At 40.1% G+C, this 20,009-nt stretch overlaps 1 protein-coding gene and 1 long non-coding RNA gene across 6 annotated transcripts in view; one reads left to right on the plus strand and one right to left on the minus strand.

The window, feature by feature from the left end:
- The window catches only part of RAPGEF4 (Rap guanine nucleotide exchange factor 4), a 155,396-nt gene that overhangs the window by 119,645 nt on the left and 15,742 nt on the right, over window positions 1-20,009 (plus strand). For all 5 annotated transcript variants that reach the window (XM_071562023.1, XM_071562022.1, XM_071562024.1 and 2 more), the window contains 9 exons: window positions 2,781-2,931; window positions 4,185-4,273; window positions 4,701-4,731; window positions 4,975-5,053; window positions 7,304-7,450; window positions 8,642-8,739; window positions 11,744-11,869; window positions 12,302-12,480; window positions 18,882-18,972. In XM_071562023.1, the coding sequence (XP_071418124.1) occupies window positions 2,781-2,931; window positions 4,185-4,273; window positions 4,701-4,731; window positions 4,975-5,053; window positions 7,304-7,450; window positions 8,642-8,739; window positions 11,744-11,869; window positions 12,302-12,480; window positions 18,882-18,972 (991 nt within the window). The remainder of the gene's footprint in view (window positions 1-2,780; window positions 2,932-4,184; window positions 4,274-4,700; window positions 4,732-4,974; window positions 5,054-7,303; window positions 7,451-8,641; window positions 8,740-11,743; window positions 11,870-12,301; window positions 12,481-18,881; window positions 18,973-20,009) is intronic.
- The window catches only part of LOC139674959 (uncharacterized), a 49,775-nt gene that overhangs the window by 7,510 nt on the left and 22,256 nt on the right, over window positions 1-20,009 (minus strand). The window lies entirely within an intron of this gene.

Consider the following 20,009-nt stretch of genomic DNA (forward strand, 5'->3'; position numbering starts at 1 on the left):
TAGAATAGCTGGAAGCATGCAACTGTGAGTAGAGCTAGACCACTGTAGTGCTTTCAAGCATAGTGCAGGATATGAACTATTTGGTTTTTCACTTCTTTTATAGCAGCATTTTGTCATCTCCAAGTTTTTTTTAATCTTGAAAGGAATGGACGGTTGTACCATCTTGTCTCAGTAACATTATTGCTTGCTGTGGATTCAGTGCTTATTCTGTGCTGTCCTTTGGCACACTAGTCTTTTTCAGTCATTAAAATGTGTGGATCCTGCAATATTAAAAAATAACATACCTCTTTTCTATAGGGAATTAAAGGGTATGCTCCTCTGTCCTGGATCAGGATATCAGTCTTGTGTGTTGGACCAAGGCCCCTGTTTCCCTCTCTTCTTCGCTGGGATGGGAATGGACAAATTCTCAGAGCTCCAGCTTGTCAGAGAAAGTCAGGGCAAAGCCCAAAAGAAGACTTCAAATAGAGCAGCACCTCCAAAAGTACACTTGGGTTAGTTCAAGTGTGGGAGCAGGTGTGCATCTTTAAAGGACCACTGTCAAAATACTTATGAAGTATTAACTCCTCTTCTGCTCTCTGTTGATGATCGTTCTTTAGCATGTTTCTCTATGAGTGTTTTGTGAGCCTCCTTTATTATGCTCAAAATAGTTTGCATCCTACCGTGGTGATGGGTGCTGATCTTGCACCACTCCTGATACAGTTAAGTGTTCTTACACAGGGAAGAATAGACTTCAGAATGGCTTCCATTTCTTAGCGTATGTTAGAGATAATCAGAAATACATATATATATTGAACTCTAACCATAGTAGTGTTAATAATATTTTGCACTTACCTGACACATGTTGCAAGTATACATGACACTTTATTTCTGATTGCAGTGTGCAGTAAGCTGCATCCTGTAAGTCCTATAAAAATGTGAGAACCCTTCACTGACTTTCCCCATGATAATGTTAATAAAAATCAATATAAATGAGGAGCAAAAAAAAGAAAAAAATACCAGTGCCTGTGGTGAGTCGGTTAATAAGGAAGTAAAAATACATTAAATAATTATAGTGTTTGAAAGGTAAATATAGCATGAGAAAATGACTCAGTAGAATATTAAACTTGCTCTCTTAAGACATTAGAGCACATAACTTACAACATATTATTTTCTTCTTAGGACCTTTTGACTGACTTACTGCTGTAATTGTACTGACATATTCAGTTCTCTAGTAATTTTAAACCTTTCCAAATGAAATTAAAATGCAGATTTCTGAAAGTTTGTCAGTCACATGAACACCCCAGTAACTCTGGTAGCATGTCAAATCTCTACAGGGGTTTTGGGCAGCAAGATCATTTGGCAAGTGTGAGTTAATAGATACCTCTCCCCATTGCATTTTATTATTAGTGTTTGTTAGAGAACTGATTCTAAATTAGAATCTTAAAATAAATATCTTCCATAATTTGGATTTGTCATTAATATTTGTATTTTGTAATTAATATTTTAAAATATATTGTTAGAGCAACTGAAGGTACATCTTGAAAGGATGCTGGACTTTGTTGTGACTGAGTGTCAATATTTTACATATTTCTATGTAATTGGAAATAATATTATTCATAACAATCCAGAATCAGAATTCTGATATCTGGGAAGCAAAGTTGAAGATGCAACTGCACTCATTCTGTGCTTACTTCACATTCAGTTATCAGTTTATTGGGAAAGAGTTTGAATACATATTGTTAACCTCTGATTAGTGAGAAGCAGACACACAGATTGTCATGTCCTGTTTCTGCTAGGAATTCTTCATTTTCACACAGGTTAAAGACTCAAATTATCTCATTTTATTGCCCACTGTGCCTTTACATTTGCAAATGTTACTTGTGGCCTTTTAGCTCTTCACCTATTTTTGTAATGTTGACACTTTGTCATTAAAAAGGTCAACTGAATGTTTCCCATTTTTTATTGTTCAAATTTTCCTAAATTATTGTGTCCTAAATACGCTTTATTGGATGTAGTAGAAATATCATATTTAAACATCATATTTTGTCATGACGATGAGGCTACTACAGAATTTATTATTTTACCCTTTTTTCTATAGTCAGTTTAGGCTGTACACTTCCAGGTCCCCCTTCCATAATGGGACTGAGGTTCATTTTCAGTCTGTGAAAATGAATGGGGTACTTCTCTGGGGTGTCAGGGGAATGACAAAACTGTCATGTGTGATGCAAGATTAGTAAATAGTCTTGTGATTTTTACATGTATCAGGGTATGAAAACTGTGTAAAGAAGTATCACAGTGTTGTATTGAAGTAATTTTTCATGATGCCCACTTGAAGCATTTTTACAATAACTTGTAAAAATAAGAGGAATAACACTGGTGGTTCATAACAGTAGTCTTCCTCACAGATGGAGTACTGAAATTTTTAATAAACACCAAGTGACATTTTTCTTTTTCTTCAACTGTTTCAAAAGAGGAACAAGGAGGAATATCCTTCATTCTCCATGGTTAATCCTCTCCTTTGTGTTCCAAGTGTCATTTTGGCTCCCCTTCAGCAACCACTTCTTTGGTGGGACTGTGATCATTCCTGTGCTCTTTAGAGAATTCACTGTCTTTTTTACTTTTTAGTATGAACATGAAAGGTTTGCAAATCATTATTCTAGCAGATGTCAGATTTTAGAAGTGCATATTAGAAAGTTATATTTGAACATGCTGATAATGGTTTGTTGGAAGTCAGTTGTTTGTGAATTCATACTGGGTTTGATATTTTCAATCACTGAATGTTTTCCTTGACACTATGGCACCTATCATGCCCAGCCTTCTCAGGGTACAGAGCAGGAGAAAATGGATTATGCCCTCAACAATAAAAGGCGAGTCATTCGGCTAGTTCTGCAGTGGGCTGCTTTATATGGAGATTTACTGCAAGAAGACGAAGCAGCCATGGCCTTTTTGGAGGTATAAAGGAATCGTCATATCACTGCACTGAAAAGTACCTACTAAGCAAGATAAGCTGAAAGCCTGTTCCCAGTCTGTAGAATTCTGTCACAAACTGAAGAGAAATAGATTATTTCAAAGTGCAAACTGATAACTCTTTTCTCAGTTTTGGCTGCAGACAGTAAACGCAGCACAACAGCGCTTGAACCATTGTCAGCCACTGGACCTCTGAAAATACTGTTGCAGACCCTTTTGAAAGCACTGCACGGGTAGATTATATTATAGCAGTAGATGAATTTTTTAAGTGTTTACTTGTGAATAGTTCAGGGGCTCTGCACATTGAACTGGAGGGCTGTTTGTGCCTGCCTGAGGTGTGCCAGGAAGGCGCTGCAGGGTCACCGCTCTGCAAAACCAAAAATCCTTTCCATTTGAAAGAAATGGGAACTTAAGGTATTTGTCTTCAGAACCATTTAAAGTTCTTTGTGTTAGGTGCCATATCCTTGGATTTCTAAGACAAGATACACTGCCAAAATGATGTTAAGTCATCATGATTGCCATTATTATTTTATATTGTGTTTATGGAACACAATCCCATATGTTACTGGCTGAAAGAAAGTTCTTGCCCCAAAGAGCTTAAAACTGAATCTAACATAAGAATTAGCAGAGGGGAATAGAGAGGGGCCTTAAGAATGGCAGACATCCTGCAAGCCCACATGGGAAAGCTTTTCCAACTTTGGAGATGACGTAGTCTTTCATTAGTTAGAAGTTAAAGAACAGTTACTGGTTGCATTACGAGATCCTTCTTTGGGTCAGTTTTATGTAGATATATCAGGAAGAGGTTTGAATAGGGTTTAAAACGGGGTGATATTGTAGCAGACTGGAGTAGCTGCGAGTCAATGACTCGGTACCAAATCAACCACTATGGACTACAACAGCAGTGAATAAAAAAACCTATCATGACAGATTATTTGTGAATTTTATAGTCTTTATCCTCGACAATCTGAAAATGCAGTTTTTGCATGAGCAGTCAGTGGTTACAGAGTGAGCTAAGGAGCCTCATCAGGCTTCCCTTCTGCATATATAACTCTTGCTTTAAATCAGCTGGAGATAAACAAGTAGAAGTAATAGAGGATTGGGCCCAGCATGTGTTCCTCTATGCAGATTATCATTCTTTATAATCATTAAGCTATCAGATGTCATTTTATAATCCCCTCTCCTGAGTACTGCTCATTTACCCCTATAGTTATTTAAAGACTATTCTGTATCATTTACAGGAATTTTATGTATCTGTATCAGATGATACTAGAATGATTGCAGCACTAAAGGAGCAACTTCCAGAGCTAGAGAAAATTGTAAAGCAAGTGTAAGCACCGTTTTTGCTTCTTTCCTTCCCCTGTCCTTTTCCACAGTAAATTGGTGAACAAAATTTTAAAAAATTTATTGATTGTATCTATTTAAAAGCCATTCTGTGAATGCCGCTCAGTCTTACAAGACTGAATGTTTGCTTGTTTGGATTAATGTCTGGGGCCCTCTCTTTTTCCACATCATTCTTGCAAACACCAGACTCTTACGGAGAGGTTGACAGAAGCTTATGTTATGCTTACATGAAGTTTGTATAGTATTTTTTCTGTCTTGGTCATAGATTAACTATGGTATCATCTAGTCTTTTCATATATAAATATGAATATGTTGATATTTTAGTTTGACAAGTGGTCCATGTTTTATAGGTGATTTTGTACAGTCTTACAGGTAATATTTAAATATATATTCTATACTTTACCTTTTTATAGTTCTGAAGAACCTAAAGCACCACAAAAGAAGGTAAGATAATTTATTTATCCTTTTTCTAAAGTGAAATCTTAAGCACAGCAAATTCATAAGCATCTTCTCTTTAAGAATCATGGATATATTAAAAAAAACACATTGAGGAAATAGCTTTTAACATTGTCAAACTTTGCATTACTATTCTTTTTTTCTGCTATTGATAAGACCTCTTTTGTAGTTCATGTATACCACATAATGTTTCTTTTTGAACTGATTTGAACCTTGATGATTCACTTTCAGCACAAAGTTCTTCTGCAGCTGTTCAACACAAGTGACGACAGGGCACAGAAACGCCAGCCCATCAGGAGCAGCGATGAAGGTGAGCTCCTTCTCTGCAAAATATTCTTGAACCACTGAGATTTGTGTAAATTTGTCTCTCTCAAAAAAAATGATCTGAAAATACAATTTTGAAGCCTAGCCTTAAGCAAACTCTTTTTGCTTTTGCTAGCCCAATATTCTCCATCATTGATTTGGGGTGTTCCTGGTTTTTCCCTTAGTTGCTTGTGCTATCAAACACTGTGGTTCCTCAGAGAAAGATGTAAAGACCTTTAAAATAAGGAATGAACAAAACAGGTAAGAGTCAGTACAGACAGTGTAGTGTGGGTAACGGCAGTGCAATAAATAGTGGGTGCTGAAGGTCATGTTTGAGCCTCTGTCCCCCCTACGTACTTTGAGCTAACATGTTCCTTTGCAAGATGGGAGTGGAGCAGATAAGCATGCTTTGGATCATAGAATCATAGAATCTAGGAACACAGCCTAGAAAACAAAATCTACTGGTTTGGCCTGTTGCTACTGTTTGATTCTCTGGAGAGATTAAGGTAAAATTTGAAGCAGTATATCAAAATACCATTTTTCGATTACTGAAAAGGTATTCTCAATATTTGTTTTGGTGCATCGTCACCTAAAACAGCTGCTTCAAGGTGTTTGATATTAAAGGATAGCTCTTGCTAATGAACAACAGTAAAAACAAGGCAACAAAATGCATGGTCATTTAGCAGAGAAAGCTGGTGGCATAAATCAGATCAATGGAAGAGCCATGTCAAAAGCGGGAACTAACTGCATATGAATAGCAGACATTCTGGCAGGCATGCAACTTCTGTTGTCTGTATCAGTGTTTCATGTAGGCCTGCAAAGAGGGAAACAGTTCCTTCTGCCAGGGAAATACTACTTCTTGTGTCTGTCTGGACAGGCAGTAACTGCTCCTTTCATATGTCTGCACCTTTCACATTCATAGAGCAGGCAGCACACTGCACACTGAAAATCCATGGATAGCCATAACCCCAGAGGTTGCTTGACTTGGCTTGACAGCTGAGCTGAAAGAGTATTTTGCTAACTTCTTCTGTCTTAAATTCATGTCACTTTGGGCTGCCTTACTTTTTTCAGGCTAACGTACTATCATATTGATTTCTAGGCAGCCAGAGGCCTGGGTTTGTGTATTACTCTGTGAGCCAATTTGATCTGTACACACAAGTGTGTACATACTGCTCTAGGGTATTTTTCTTCTTTGTCTACAATATTCTTGATTCGGCAATTACATACATGCTTGTAAAAAACAGGTTGCAACACAGTTTGATTTAAGTTCTGGTTGTAACCAAGACTATTTTCAAATCTGTTTTGTAAATATGAATATTATTTTCCTGTAAATAAGAGAGTTTGCAACCAGTTTTACTGACTCTTGAAAAGAAGTGTTGATTTAAAATCACATAATGTTTGGAACATAACCAAGTGTCTGGTTAAACTAGTGGCCATAAATAATGTAGCACCATAAATAATGAATCATAGAATGGTTTGGGTTGTCCAAAACCCCTCTTCAGCTTTCTTGGAGTCCCCATTTAGGTACTGGAAGGCACTCTAAGGTCTCCCCAGAGCCTTCTCTTCTCCAAACTGAACAACTCCAACTTTCTCAGCCTGCCTTCATAGCAGAGGTACTCCAGCCCTCTCATCATCTTTGTGGCCTCTTCTGGACTCACTCTGACAGGTCCACATCCTTCTTCTGCTAGGGACAGCAGAGCTGGATGCAGTACTCCACGTAGGGTCTCACAAGCAGGGAGAATCACCCACCTCGACCTGCTGGCTACACTGCTTGTGATGCAGCCCAGGACACAGTTGGCTTTCTACCTGCTGGTGCACATTGGTGGTCTTGTAAGAGCTTCTTGTCAACCAGCACCCCCAAGCCCTTCTCTTCAGAGCTCCATTCTTTGCCCCTCCTGTGTTTGTGCTTGAGATTGCCCTGACCCAGGTGCAGGACCTAGGACTTGTTGGACTTCGTGAGGTTTGCATAGACTCACCTCTCAAGCCTGACCAGGTCCTTTCTGGGTGGCAGCTCTTCCCTCCAGCGCTTCAGTATTGAAACACTGCTACTTGATGGTTTATTAAAAACTCTGGGAAATCAGACATTTCTATACTAGAAACTGTAGAACATCTGAGGAATGGGGAGCTATCAGAACTGTAGTAATTTATTGTTGCTTTGTTTCATTTGTGAAGAGTAGTTCCTGCAGTGAAAGTAATTTGATACAGTACATCTCTGGGTTTTATATGTGGAATAAACTGTGCAATTTTTTTTTTTTAGTTCTATTTAAAGTGTACTGCATAGACCAAACCTACACCACTATCCGGGTGCCAGTGGCCTCCTCTGTGAAGGAAGTGATCAGCGCAGTAGCAGACAAGCTGGGTTCTGGAGAAGGCCTCATCATAGTGAAGATGAGTTCAGGAGGAGGTACTGTATTTGCATCATCTTAAACATTTCTCGGTATGGTGAAGCAGAATTTTTTGAGGGTTGAAAGACTATTTCAGTCAAGGCTTTTATACCCACATGCATGTTCAGCTAGTACATAAATTCTGTCTTAGAGGCAAGCCCTTCCTCTACTGCAGGCACAGACTAGAGCTCACATGGGAGACAGAGAAAATGGAGAACCTGGTGTATCTTCATGTTACAGAGCAGAGTTACCCCATTTTCCTTCACTGTTAGTCTTGTAAGAGTTTTTTTAACAACAGAAATAGGAGATAAGCATGGATAATCTCAGACTAGACTTTAGAATCAGCAACCTCAGAAAACACTGCAGTGCAGACATTCTAGTAGTGGTCACTACCATTCTGGCTGCTCTGGCCATACAGACCACTACAGAACAACTTAGTACCATACCCACTGACCTAGTGTTTGCTGAGGGTCAGGAGTTAGCCCCCCACTACAGGCTGTGGAAATGTGAAAGTAACTGCAAGATGAATTCTGCTGGAGAACTGGTGTTGCTCAAGTTCTTTGGCTGGGTATGACTGGGTGGAGATGCACAGAGGTAATGAGAGCTGTGTTGGAAGGCATTTTTGCAAACAGTGGCGCCTGCCAAAACCAGCTCAATTCCTGAGAACTGACACCAGGTGGCTTTTCTTTTTGCAGTTGCAGCAATTTTTTATTGTCAGATTTGCTGACAGCAACCACATGCTAAAAGAGACTGTTTTGTAAGTTACTTCATTATCTTTCTTTACCTGTGATGTGATGCTCTTTTAGAACTGCTGCAATGCATTTCATCACCTCTTTTTGCAGGTACTGTCTTCCAAAGCAATTTCTATTAAGAACAGTTCTTCAAATGCTTACAGTTCAGCAAAGAATAAACAGAGTCCCTAATTATGGCTGAATTTTTGCAGATAGTTTCTAGAGATGGCAGCACAGGCTTCTTGACCTCTCTGTACAGTGTAGGACTAGGATTCTAGTTCTGAAGGAGACTGGTTTGGGGTGAACTTTTCATCACCTTTCTTCCATAAAGAGGACCTTGTTGTCATCTGTTTTGTATCCTGGACTTTGGGTTACTGAGAAAAATTTGTTCCCAGGAGGGTGATCTGTGCAGTTGTTGGATCAGTCCTGCTGTAAATTCTACATATATAGAATAAATAATTATTTGTTTCATTTTCACAGAAAAGGTTGTGCTCAAACCTCATGATGTTTCAGTGTTTACCACTCTCAGTGTTAACGGACGGCTGTTTGCTTGCCCACGAGATCAGTTCGATTCCTTGGTATGTATGCAGTTCTGTAGAAGATCAGCGCTTCAGTTTATTTGAACACTTGGCCCTTTTTGGACTATCAGTGCTTTAGGTAACAACTAGTGGAAACCTTCACAACAAAGGGCTTGTCACAGTGTTGTGGGATGAGCCCTGAAATTAAAACAAGCTAATGCTGCAATTTTCTAAACTAGACCAGAAATCCATGCATCTGATCCACATAACAGCACTTGATCCCAGTACTCTCAATCAGTCACACTGAGCATTTGGGAAGAGCTGAGTATTGTCACTAAGACATGTAGCAATTCCTCGTTACAGAATTATCTCCTCAAAGCCATAGGGATATAGTCTCAAAGATAGATGTTACCAATTGAAGCATTCTGGAGATTTGATTCCAACAGTAAACTCCTTTAAATCTTTTATTTCTCATCTCTACAAAATTCTGTGTCAAAATCTCAGATAATTTTAAGTAGAATCACAGAAAGTCTGTTTTTTCTTAGGTAGAATTGCTCATAAGTACTTAGAGTTTATATAGTCATTCTAACAATCTCCATGGGGTCTGCTTTTATAGAGTTTGATTTGACTGTACTTTTTGTTCCTTTTATTTCATTAAAAACAAATGTCATTGCCAAGTCATGTCAGCATGAACTCTATTACTCCTAGCCTTCTTTCAGCCTCCCGTATGCTTTTAACAAGCCACTTAGTATGTATGCCTGATTTCTTTTATAGATATGGTAAAATCTCTGCTTTGCTGCTGCTTTCAATTTAGTAACCAGGGAATGCGCATCCAGCATATGCAGTTCCATGCAGAGATACCTCTTGTTCAGTTTATTAAATTCTGGTGTTCCCTTAGGGTTAATTAATCCTGCCAAGTAGATACCCTCATGGGGCACGCTACTGTAAAGCAGGGGTGTTGCATCAGTACAACTGCTCTAGGTACTTACATATAGCTCTGCATTGTCTGTGTACACATAGCTTTGGCAGTAAATTGTCATGGCTTTCTCTGCATTTTCCCTGTGCTATTTACCATAGATCAAGTACTCAAAATGCTGCAGGGAGCTCCAAGATACAGGGCTGCAATGTGCTCATTTCCATCAACTAGGCTGACTTCAATAGGAATTGAAGAGGTACATTCAGCGCCTTAAAAATGGTTCTCAGCACTGCATAGCAGAATGCATCCCCTTATCAGCTGCATTTTTTTCAAAGAGGTATAAACAAATTGAAAAATGTTACAACCTTACATGCCTCCCAGTTTAATCCTTTCACATTCCAATTTCTGGCTGCTGCCTGTCCATGAACATTTATTCACATTACATTTGGCAATTCCCATGTGAAAATTGTTCTGGGTAGATGAATTTTCAAATATGCTGTGAGTTTGCATCTAAGCCTTGGAAAATATGTGTTTGTTATGGTAACAGCTATGTTATGTTTGTCTCCAAATAGGGAAAAAAAGCCTTCTTTCAATCTGTGGGCAATTCTCTTTCTACAGATTTCCACAAATTAGGATTTTCCATATAAAACTGCTGTGCTTTTATTTCATACATTGTCATAAACTGAGGAAATTTTGTGTTTGTGCAAATCCCAATTCAGAGCAATCTGCAGCCTTTGTGAGATTGATGGCTGTCCTGGTTGTTTGGGGGGGTTTTATAGAACACTTTTCTTATGTATGCTATTTTTAAAAATTGTAGTTGAAGCTTTTAAGGTAATAATGCTTTTGACGTGGATTAGTGGGTTTTAATTAGTTTGTATTATGCTGATATTTAAAAGAAAAGTTTTCCCTAGAGTATAAAGCAAGAATTTATGAAGAAATAAAGCTCCTACATACTGTGTGTTACTGAGAAAGTGATTTGGTGTATTAATCCAGTCAGTCCTTTTTCTATTGGTAATATATTATTCTTATATAAAAGAGGATTCATTTAGTAAGCTTATTTTTTATATTGCAGTATGTAAATATGGTCTGTTAATCATGCAGACTCCACTGAGTTTGTATTCAGAAAGGAGTCTGTTGACAATTCCGTACTCCATCATTATCTGTTTAACAAAGAGGTGGTGAGAAACTGGGAAACTTGTCCGTGAACTCTGCTGCCCTCTCCTGGGGACAGAAGAGCTGACCCGCGGGTTCACAGGCAGCTGTACTGATGGTAGCGTTCCAATTTGTTAGTATTGTTACAATTTGTTAATATTTTAGGAGCGCTGGTTCAAACACTGTGACCCTAATAGGTAAAACAGAATGTTTCAAATCTGCCTTGATCTTAAACCATGTTTTAAATCTCTGTTTAATGTAAGTTTTAGTGGTGTGCAAAACTGTAGATCACATTCATTTATTGGGTGGGATGAAAATGTTGTTCAAAAATGCTTTATACTTGATTCTTTCTCGTAAGACTGTATGCATATCATTTGAATTAGCACAGCCAGGAGTTTTGTAATCACGGACAGTGCCTCCCTGTACCATCAAAGTACAAGGTTTATTTTATAAATGATCTTGCAATTACTGCAGATTTCTGAAGAATAGCATATGTAGTAATTCTCATCACTGGAATCAGGTATATGTAAAAGTATGTGGCTTGTGTTTTGTGGCCTAGTTATCATGTGTCTGAAAAGCAAACAAAGCAAAAGTTTTGTGGAAAGACCTATGCTCCTAAACAAACACACGTGCTTTAGTTAGCACAAAGTGTATTGAAGCATTTATTTCTAGATTCAATTTTTAGAACAATGTTAAAAATAACACTGAGAACAGTCTGGTTTATTTTCTTATGGTGCCCCTGAAGAGCTTTCAGAATTTTTCTGACTATCCAGTGCATACTGATACTGATTTTACACAGGGCTTTTCATTTCCTAGTACCTGCCTGTGGTTAAAAGCAAATTCCAATTTTACTGCCAATTTCAGTTCTACTATTAGAAACATTCTTAGAGAAGTGGTCACATGGAAAAAAAAAAGTTAGAGACATTATGGAAGGAAAGCACCAATCATCCAATTTAGCATTTCTAAAATATTTTTATACCATTTTTCTATTTGTAGGCCCCATTACCAGAACAAGAAGGACCATCTAGTGGTACAGTAGGAACATTTGAAATGATGAGTTCCAAAGATTTAGCACATCAGATGACAATTTATGACTGGGAGCTCTTCAACTGCGTGCATGAGGTATGAGGATCTATCTATTCAGCAGGTTAGAATCTGTTAAAAGATGTTTAGTTGTACATTGTAAGTTTGTACATTATTTCCAAAACTTTCTCTAAGTTTAATTTTCAAAAATCCTACAATAAAGCCACTTCCAGATTTCAAAAGTAGAAGACATTCTTAATTTTATAGTCAAAATACAAAAATAAAGTTCAGCTTCTGGACATGTGCTGCTTTTTGAGTTAATTTTGTATGTTTTAAGCTATTAAGCTATTTATATATAATCTTTAGTTACACTTTTACTATGCCTCAGCCACCATGTACTGAATTTGTAATCTGAATCCTTGTCATCTCTGCAGCAATAAATGTAAACTGCAGAGCAAGTTCTGAGCCTCTTTCCCCTGTCCAGAAGATGCAATTTCTAAAAAAAAATCCAAACTGTTTTCTCTTTTCTAGCTGGAATTGATCTATCACACTTTTGGAAGGCACAATTTTAAAAAGACCACTGCAAATCTGGACTTATTTTTAAGAAGATTTAATGAAATTCAGTTTTGGGTAGTCACCGAGATTTGTCTTTGCTCTCAACTCAGCAAGCGTGTTCAGCTGCTAAAGAAGTATATTAAGATAGCAGCCCAGTAAGTATACAATCATACGTGGGCTGGAAGTGACTTTTAGTATAATCAATATATTTTTATTTTCTATTTTCAGACAGCCACAGTAGAGGTTAAACATTCTCTGTTTGGTAATTCTGTCCATTTTCTTACAGGGCTGCATAGAGCCTTGTTAATATGTGTTCTTTTTTGCTGTGCTACTCTCCATTGCCCCGTGATCTCTGATCACTTAGGGCCACGTTGTCACATCAAATTTGTGAGTAAATATATTTCAGTTCATCAGGAGACTCCTTCATAGACCCTTAAATACATTAGCAAATATTAATATGTGAATGCATAAGTATTAACAAAATTGAGCCATAATTTTCCTGAAAACAGAATTATTTCTGGTGCTGCTCAGGAAAACCATGCTCAGAATTGTCCTGAGTAGGGAAACCAAGAGGAGAGCGCAAAGAGGTGTAGCATGGAGATGATGATGCTCATATTACTTTCAGTCTGCTTGGAATTTGCAGCAAGTTTGCTCACAACACAAAACTGGGGCAAGTGTCTGATACACCTGAAGGCTGCACTGCCATTCAGCAGGACCTTGATAGGCTGAGAGCTGAGCAGAGAGAAAGCTAATAGAGTTCAGCAAAGGGAAGTGCAGGGTCCTGCACATGGAGAGGAATAACCCCCAGTACCAGTGCAGGTTGGAGGCTGACCTAGTAGACAGCAGCTTTGTGGAGGACCTGAGAGTACTGGTGGATGACAAGTAGACCATGAGCTGCCAATGTGCCTGTGCAGCCAGGAGTGCCAATGGTATCCTGCGGTGTATTGGGAAGAGTGTGCCCCACAGGTCAGAGGAGGTGATTCTCCCCCTCTACATGGACCTAGTGAGGCCATATCTGGAGTGCAGGGCCCAGTTCTAGGCTCCTCAGTACAGGAAAGACAAGGAGCTACTGGAGAGGGTCCAGTGGAGGCCACAAAGATGATAAGGGGTGTGAAGCATCTCTTATAAGGAGGGACTGCAAGATCTGGGCCAGTTTAGTACAGAGAAGTCTGAGATGGAATCGCATCAATGCATTCAAATATCTCAAAGGCAGCTGCCAAGACGCTTGTGCCAGACTCCTTTCAGTGGTGCCCAGTGACAGGATGAGGAGCAATGGCCATAAACTAAAACACAAGAAGTTCCACCTCATCATGAGGAAGAACTTCTTCGCATCGAGGGTGGCAGAGCACTGGAACAGGCTGCCCAGGAAGGGCATGGAGTCTCCCACTCTGGACACATTCAAAACCCCCTGGACGTGTTTCTGAGTAATCTGCTCTAGGAGACCCTACCTTGGCAGGGAGGCTAGACTAGATGACCTCTAGAAGTTCCTCTCAACCCCACAAATTCTGTGGGTTTTTTATAAACTTCTGTTTTGAAATGCAGGAATATGAATGGCCTCTTATGTTACTAACTGCTGGGTCTGAGGTTGGATAGCAGGCAATTCTTGCTGTCTTCTTTTACTCCTATTCAAACTTTAAACTATTTGGAGCCTTCATGCCAAACATGTCAGCCTTGACTCTTAAAGGCAAGAGCAAGGCAGTGACTGACTTTGGAGAGAGCAGGGGCATGTCCATGCTCCGCATAGCTACCAGTTTTTATCACTGTTTCTCTCTCCTTCCCTTTCCAGTTTGTGGTCTATTTACTGCATTCATTGCTGTCTGAACAAACAGTTTGCTGATGTGTGCAGTGTGTTTGTCCACAGCTTTGAGCATTGTGACTCAATACCTTTAGGCATGTTGTTACTTGCAGTTAAACTATAGGTTTATTTTTTTTGCATCATTAAGTGGGGTTGTGCAAAGGAAGAGATTACAATTACATGTGGTGCCACCCTCCTCCCAGTTAGTAATTGCACATAGCTGAAGTCTGTGTTCACATTGAAACTGGGAATCAGCTTGGCTCCTTCCTCCAGGACACCCTGCTCTGCAAGTACCAGCTTCCTTCTGGGAGCTCCTTTGGGCTCTCAGGTTGGATTACAACTAGTCAAAGCTGAAGATTTTCAAAATCTAGTGGAGGGCATGCAAGATCAGGTTTATAATTAGAACAGGGGACAGATTTTACCACTTTAGTTTCTATATCTACATGCACCGCTATTCCATTATCTCCCTGCACAGCGCAGGAGTGGGAAGGCAGCCGTTGGCCTGGCGGACTGTGCCCAGGAGAGGGCAGTGGCACCCGCACACGGACGTATCGGTGTCTTCCCTAAATGAAAGGGGAAAAATATTGGAACGTGGTCATTAAGATACAATAGTAATTTCCATGAACACTTGAAATCAAAGTATCCTAAAAATTACAGTTAAATATCTCCTTAATAAACTGCCCTAGCTCGTGTGTTCTTCAGAGTCATGGGTTTAATCCTGTGCTATTTACAACAGCCTGACAACCTCCTGTTTACTTCCATGTTTCTGGTATCACTACAACGCTAAAAATAAATAGCTAAAAGCAGTCTGCTCTGCTGAGTCCTCTTTGTCTCCTAAAAGCAGAGAAACCCGAAGCACAAAATTTTCCTCTGTACAAACCAAGACAGCAGGTTTAATTGCAGCCGCTGGAAAGGCGCTGGGAAGTTTTGCCAAGCTGCTGCCCTCTGTGCAGTGCTGCCATGGTAACAGGTGCTACAGTGTACACTAAAACAAACACAAAGTGCACCGAAGTTAGAGGGGAGAAAAAAACCAGGCCTTGAAGCAGTATCTTTGAGGAAGTTTTGCCTGTGAAGATCCTTGAGACCTAATGAGAACTTTACCCTACCTGGAAGTACTAGACTCATTAGAAAAGTGTTCGAGGAGAACAGCTCAGTGCTGCACTATTAATCTTAGGCAGGACTGGTGGTAACAAGATGCCTGGCTTGTACCAATTTTCAAAGATAACTGCTACTAAGAACCCTGTTTCAGTGCCGTGGCTTGTGGCTCAGATACCATCGCAGAAGGCACGTAATTTTGAGTCTGCCACCCCATGCAGCCTGTGATGTGTGCTCCCAGTCTGTGCAGGCAAGGCCAAGTGCTGGCTTCAAGTGCTGTGCACGCATGCTTTCAGTTCCAGGAGCCAGTGTTGCTTTTGCATCTGCTGGAAAAGGATGTAGATGTTAGCAGGCTCATTTCTTTTCTACAACTATTGTAGGATTAAACTTTCAAACAAAGGGGAAAAGTGAACTGTATTTCCAACAGCAAGTTCTTCCTATATTAATTGTATTAGAAAGACCACCTGGGATGTGCTTGCACATACCCTTATGGATATCCATAGACCCAGTTTGTGTGTATGTTCTTTTTGCAGATATATCCACAGGCTATTTAGAAGCTTTCTGGTGTGTCACTGTTCTCAGACACTTTCATTCAGTTTTTGAAAATCATTATTTCCATACACATGCATATGTTATAAGCCCAAGGAGCCTATAAGAAATTTTTGAAGTGTGTGTGTTTATAGAGAAAATGATAAGATGAACATACTTGTGTAAGTAACAAGAGATTCTGACTACTTATGTGTTTGTGTTGGAGAGTGTGTGCACTATTCATACTAACAGGAAGATTTTCCACTGCAGTCCATTTTGGGAGGCACAGAGGGACCTCTGTTCTCAGCACATTGTGCTGCTTTAGAGGGTCCACTTTCTGACATTTTACATGCAGTATATGTGCAGTGGAGCCATGCAGCACTGTTTCTACTACCCTACAGGGGTCCTTTATCTGACTGTAGAGCTTGTAGAATTTACAGAAGATCTGGTGTAGAATGTCATACATCTAGATGGATTTTAACTGGGACTTTGTCAAATTGCCTTGCATAAAAAGGTATTTGGTGAAACATTTCCTGTTTAAAATGAAGATAGATTCAAATTAAATATTGCAGATACAGTTACAGCTGCCCTCTTTGTTGAAACACTAGTTCTGTGTGGTACTAATTACTTTTACTGTGCCACAATTTACTCCTAATCCTGTCATGGGCAGTGGACAGATATCCCTTTATGGATTTACTTGTGCCTAGGGAAGAGGTTATCACTGACAGTCTATCCTGGCTGTTTTTCATCTTTATTTCCCCTCAGATCCACTAATGAGGCACTCCCTGACCTGCTGTAGTCAGAATAAGTTGATGTAGCTTTATCATTTCAGTTTGTCAGTGCTAACCTTCCTCACTGTCCCTATCTGATGTGGGAGAATTTGTATAAGAAGCTCTGCCAGAAGATCTTAGGGGGCAGTAGTGTACCAACAGACACCCCCATGAGATGTGAGAGATTGTTTATTCACATGCTCAGTGTTCACACAGTGCAGACACAAGTGAGGCCCAGATCTAAAGGACTCATCCACTCAATACATCAAGTCTGGAGAAATGGAGGAACATAAAGTACAGAATTATGTGGATGGTGGATGATGGAGAATAGGATGATTTGGCAATTATGGAGTTGGACGATAGGATGTGATGACGATTGTACTAATTTTGTCTGAAACTAAGGATCTCTCAGAGGAGCTAAGAGCTTCAGCAATGAATAAAAAATTATCTCTGAGAATCATAGTTAGAATCTTGTTAAAGTTTTTTTTGGTAAATGATAGGATCATAGAACAGTTTGAGTTGAAAGCAACCTCAAAGATCATCAAGTTCCAACACTACTGCCATGGGCAGGGATACCTTTCCTGGTCAAAAGCCTCATCCAACCTGGCCTTGAGCAATTCCAGCAATGGGGCATCTGCCACTTCTCTGGGCAACCTGTTCCAGTGTCTCACCGTATCATAGTAGAAAATTTCTTCCTAATATCTAAACCTGCCCTCTTTCAGTTTAAAGCCATTCTCCCTTGTCCAAAGAGCCTCTTCAGCTTTCTTGTAGGCCCATTTAGGTACTGAAAAGTGCTCTAAGATCTCCATGGAGCCTTCTCTTCTCCAGGCTGAACAATCCCAGCTCTCTCAGGCTTTCCTTATAGGAGAGGTGCTCCAGCCCTCTCATCATCCTAATAGCCCTCCTTTGTACTCACCAGCAGATCCATGTCCTTCTGCTGTTGGAGGTTCCAGAGCTGGACACAGCACTCCAGGTAGGGTCTCACAAAAATGGAGTAGAGGGGACAAATGACCTCCCTCAACCAGCTGGCCATGCTGCCAGCCCAGGACAGAGTTGGCTTTCAGGGTACAAGCACATAATTCAGGGTCATGTAGAGTTTCTTGTCAACCAACAACCCCAAGCTGTTCTCCCCAGGGCTGCTCTCAATTAATTTCCACCCAGCCTATTATTTGTGCATAGGATTGCCCTGACACAGGTGCAGGACCTTGCGCTTGACCTTGTTTGAACTTTATGATGTTCACACAGTTCCACCTCTCAAGCTTGTGAAGGTCCCTCAGGATAGCATCCCTTCCCTCCAGTGCTTGACTGCACCACACAACTTGGTGTCCTCAGGAAACTTGCTGAGAATGTACTCAATCCCACTGTCCGTGTCACTGACAAAGATGTTAAACCCCCTACAGTACCAATACCAAGCCCTAAGGAAAGACACTCACAGCAGAAGAAGCAGAGACTGAGGTGCTGAAATAGGATGGTGGCAAATCAGTTGAGAAAAAGAGCAAATTATTTGTGAGAATCTAGTGAGACACAGATTTATGAAGTGCAGACTTTGTTCTTTCTCTCTCTTCCCTCCTTTTGAGTCAATGAGCTACCTGATGCAGTTCCAGCTGAGCAGTTCTGCCACATTATGTCTACTCCTGCATATGGCATATTGGATCTTCCATAATACTGTTACGTGTTCCAGTTTTTCCTGACTGGTAACAGAAGTCCTTCTTTGCATTAGAGGTGAAGTGTAACCTAGAGCTCCTAGTGCCCAAGACCTCTTTAATGATGCTGGTAGCAAATGGCAGTCCTTTGCCTGAAATGTACTAAACAGTTCCAGAGTCTGTAGAAGTAATAGAAAGTCATAGAAACCCTATACTGCAGGAGAGGTCACTGGCACGGGACATCTCTACCCAACTGGGTCTTCTTCCTTTAAAAAGATTCAGTGACCCTGAAAAATGCAATGAAGATCATCCAGGGAAAACTTACAGCCTTCAGTAGCTGTTCAGAAGCTGTCAGCAAGTTCTGCAGCAAATGAGGTGGTAAACAACTTGCTTCCACTGTTTTGTATCCCTTGGGACTGAATTGAGTCCAGTTTCAGTGTTGTTTTTCTGGGTGGGCAATTGCTTCAAAGACTAGAAGTCCTTGCAGAAGCTGGCACCCAGTGAAGTGAAGGTAGGGGATCATTTCAGAAGGGAAGGGAAAGGAGCCTTCAGGATGTGGTGGAGTACTAATACATTGCTGAAGAGGTGTCTACAGCCATGGTGGCCAAGGCTGCCCAAATTCAGTGGCATCTGAGCTAGATGCCTGGGTTCAGCTCTCTTGGGGTTGTCATGTGTACTCCTCTGACTGATATATACAACTTACAACCTCACCCTTTGTGTTTCAGCTGTAAAGAATACAAAAATCTGAATTCCTTTTTTGCTATTATTATGGGACTGAGTAATGTTGCTGTGAGCCGTCTCTCATTAACATGGGAGGTAAGTCTTAGCTAAAATCCAATTCCAAGAATCTTGACAGGGATTTATGCTTTTACTTGGCAAAACCATGAACAGGGCCTTTATTGTTGATAAAATTGGATCTACTGATTCAGCTCCTTGCCATAAGTCTTTAGCTAAGGCTGAAATTTTTTGTAGGAAGACAGTACGCCATACCCATAAGATGTGCTGAATTCCCACGAGCAGTTAACAAGAGTCACAACAATGGCTTCAGTTGATGCCCTAAACTGCCCAACAGGCTGAGCGAGTTAGCCAGCTGCCCTCTTAGATCAGCCCATCCTCTGTGTGCCTCTACTGGTGGTTCAGTGAGATCACTCCATAGATAATTCTCTAAAATTCATCCTCTGTTTAAACATGTTAATTTTCTGATCTGCACAGGGACTCTGTTGCCCTGTTAAAATGTGGCTTTGTCCTAACCAGCTCTGGTTTTCTCTCTGATACGCATTTCCCTGCTTACTGTCAATTTGGTCTCCATTCTCAGAGTTTCCACATTTTTCTGTTATTTTCTCTTTTGTATATCAGTATATAAAAGGGGTGCAGTGTCCAGCAGGGTGAGGTAGTAAGCACATGTAACCACTGAGAACGCACTGGTTGTTAAAAGCAGTGCAGGTTTGACTATGCATGTATTTTCATCATTAGAAATTCAAACTAATTAGCATGACTTAGGTTATTGAGGCAACTAAGATCAAAATTTCAACACCTTTAAGAATGTGCTCTGGAACAGGGTATCAAACTAACACGTCCAAGAAGACACCAGCCCTGTTTTCAAAAGTGCATGTCCCCAGTGGCATATACAATCAGTGCTACAGGCAAAGATTTTCAGTTTCTCAAAGCAATGACCCTTCATTTGTTGATACTGAGGGAATTTGGAAGAACTGAAAAAGTAGAGTAGTATGAAGAGAGAAGAAGGAATTGAATGTACATACTGCATACAGCAATCTGAAATAGGCACCAAGTCTGAGCTGGGGAGGCACAGATCTCTTGTAGGTGTGGGGTATTAAATTGACATCAGGGAAACG

The sequence above is a fragment of the Pithys albifrons genome, chromosome 8 (genome assembly GCF_047495875.1).
Source record: "Pithys albifrons albifrons isolate INPA30051 chromosome 8, PitAlb_v1, whole genome shotgun sequence".
Lineage (NCBI taxonomy): Eukaryota > Metazoa > Chordata > Aves > Passeriformes > Thamnophilidae > Pithys > Pithys albifrons.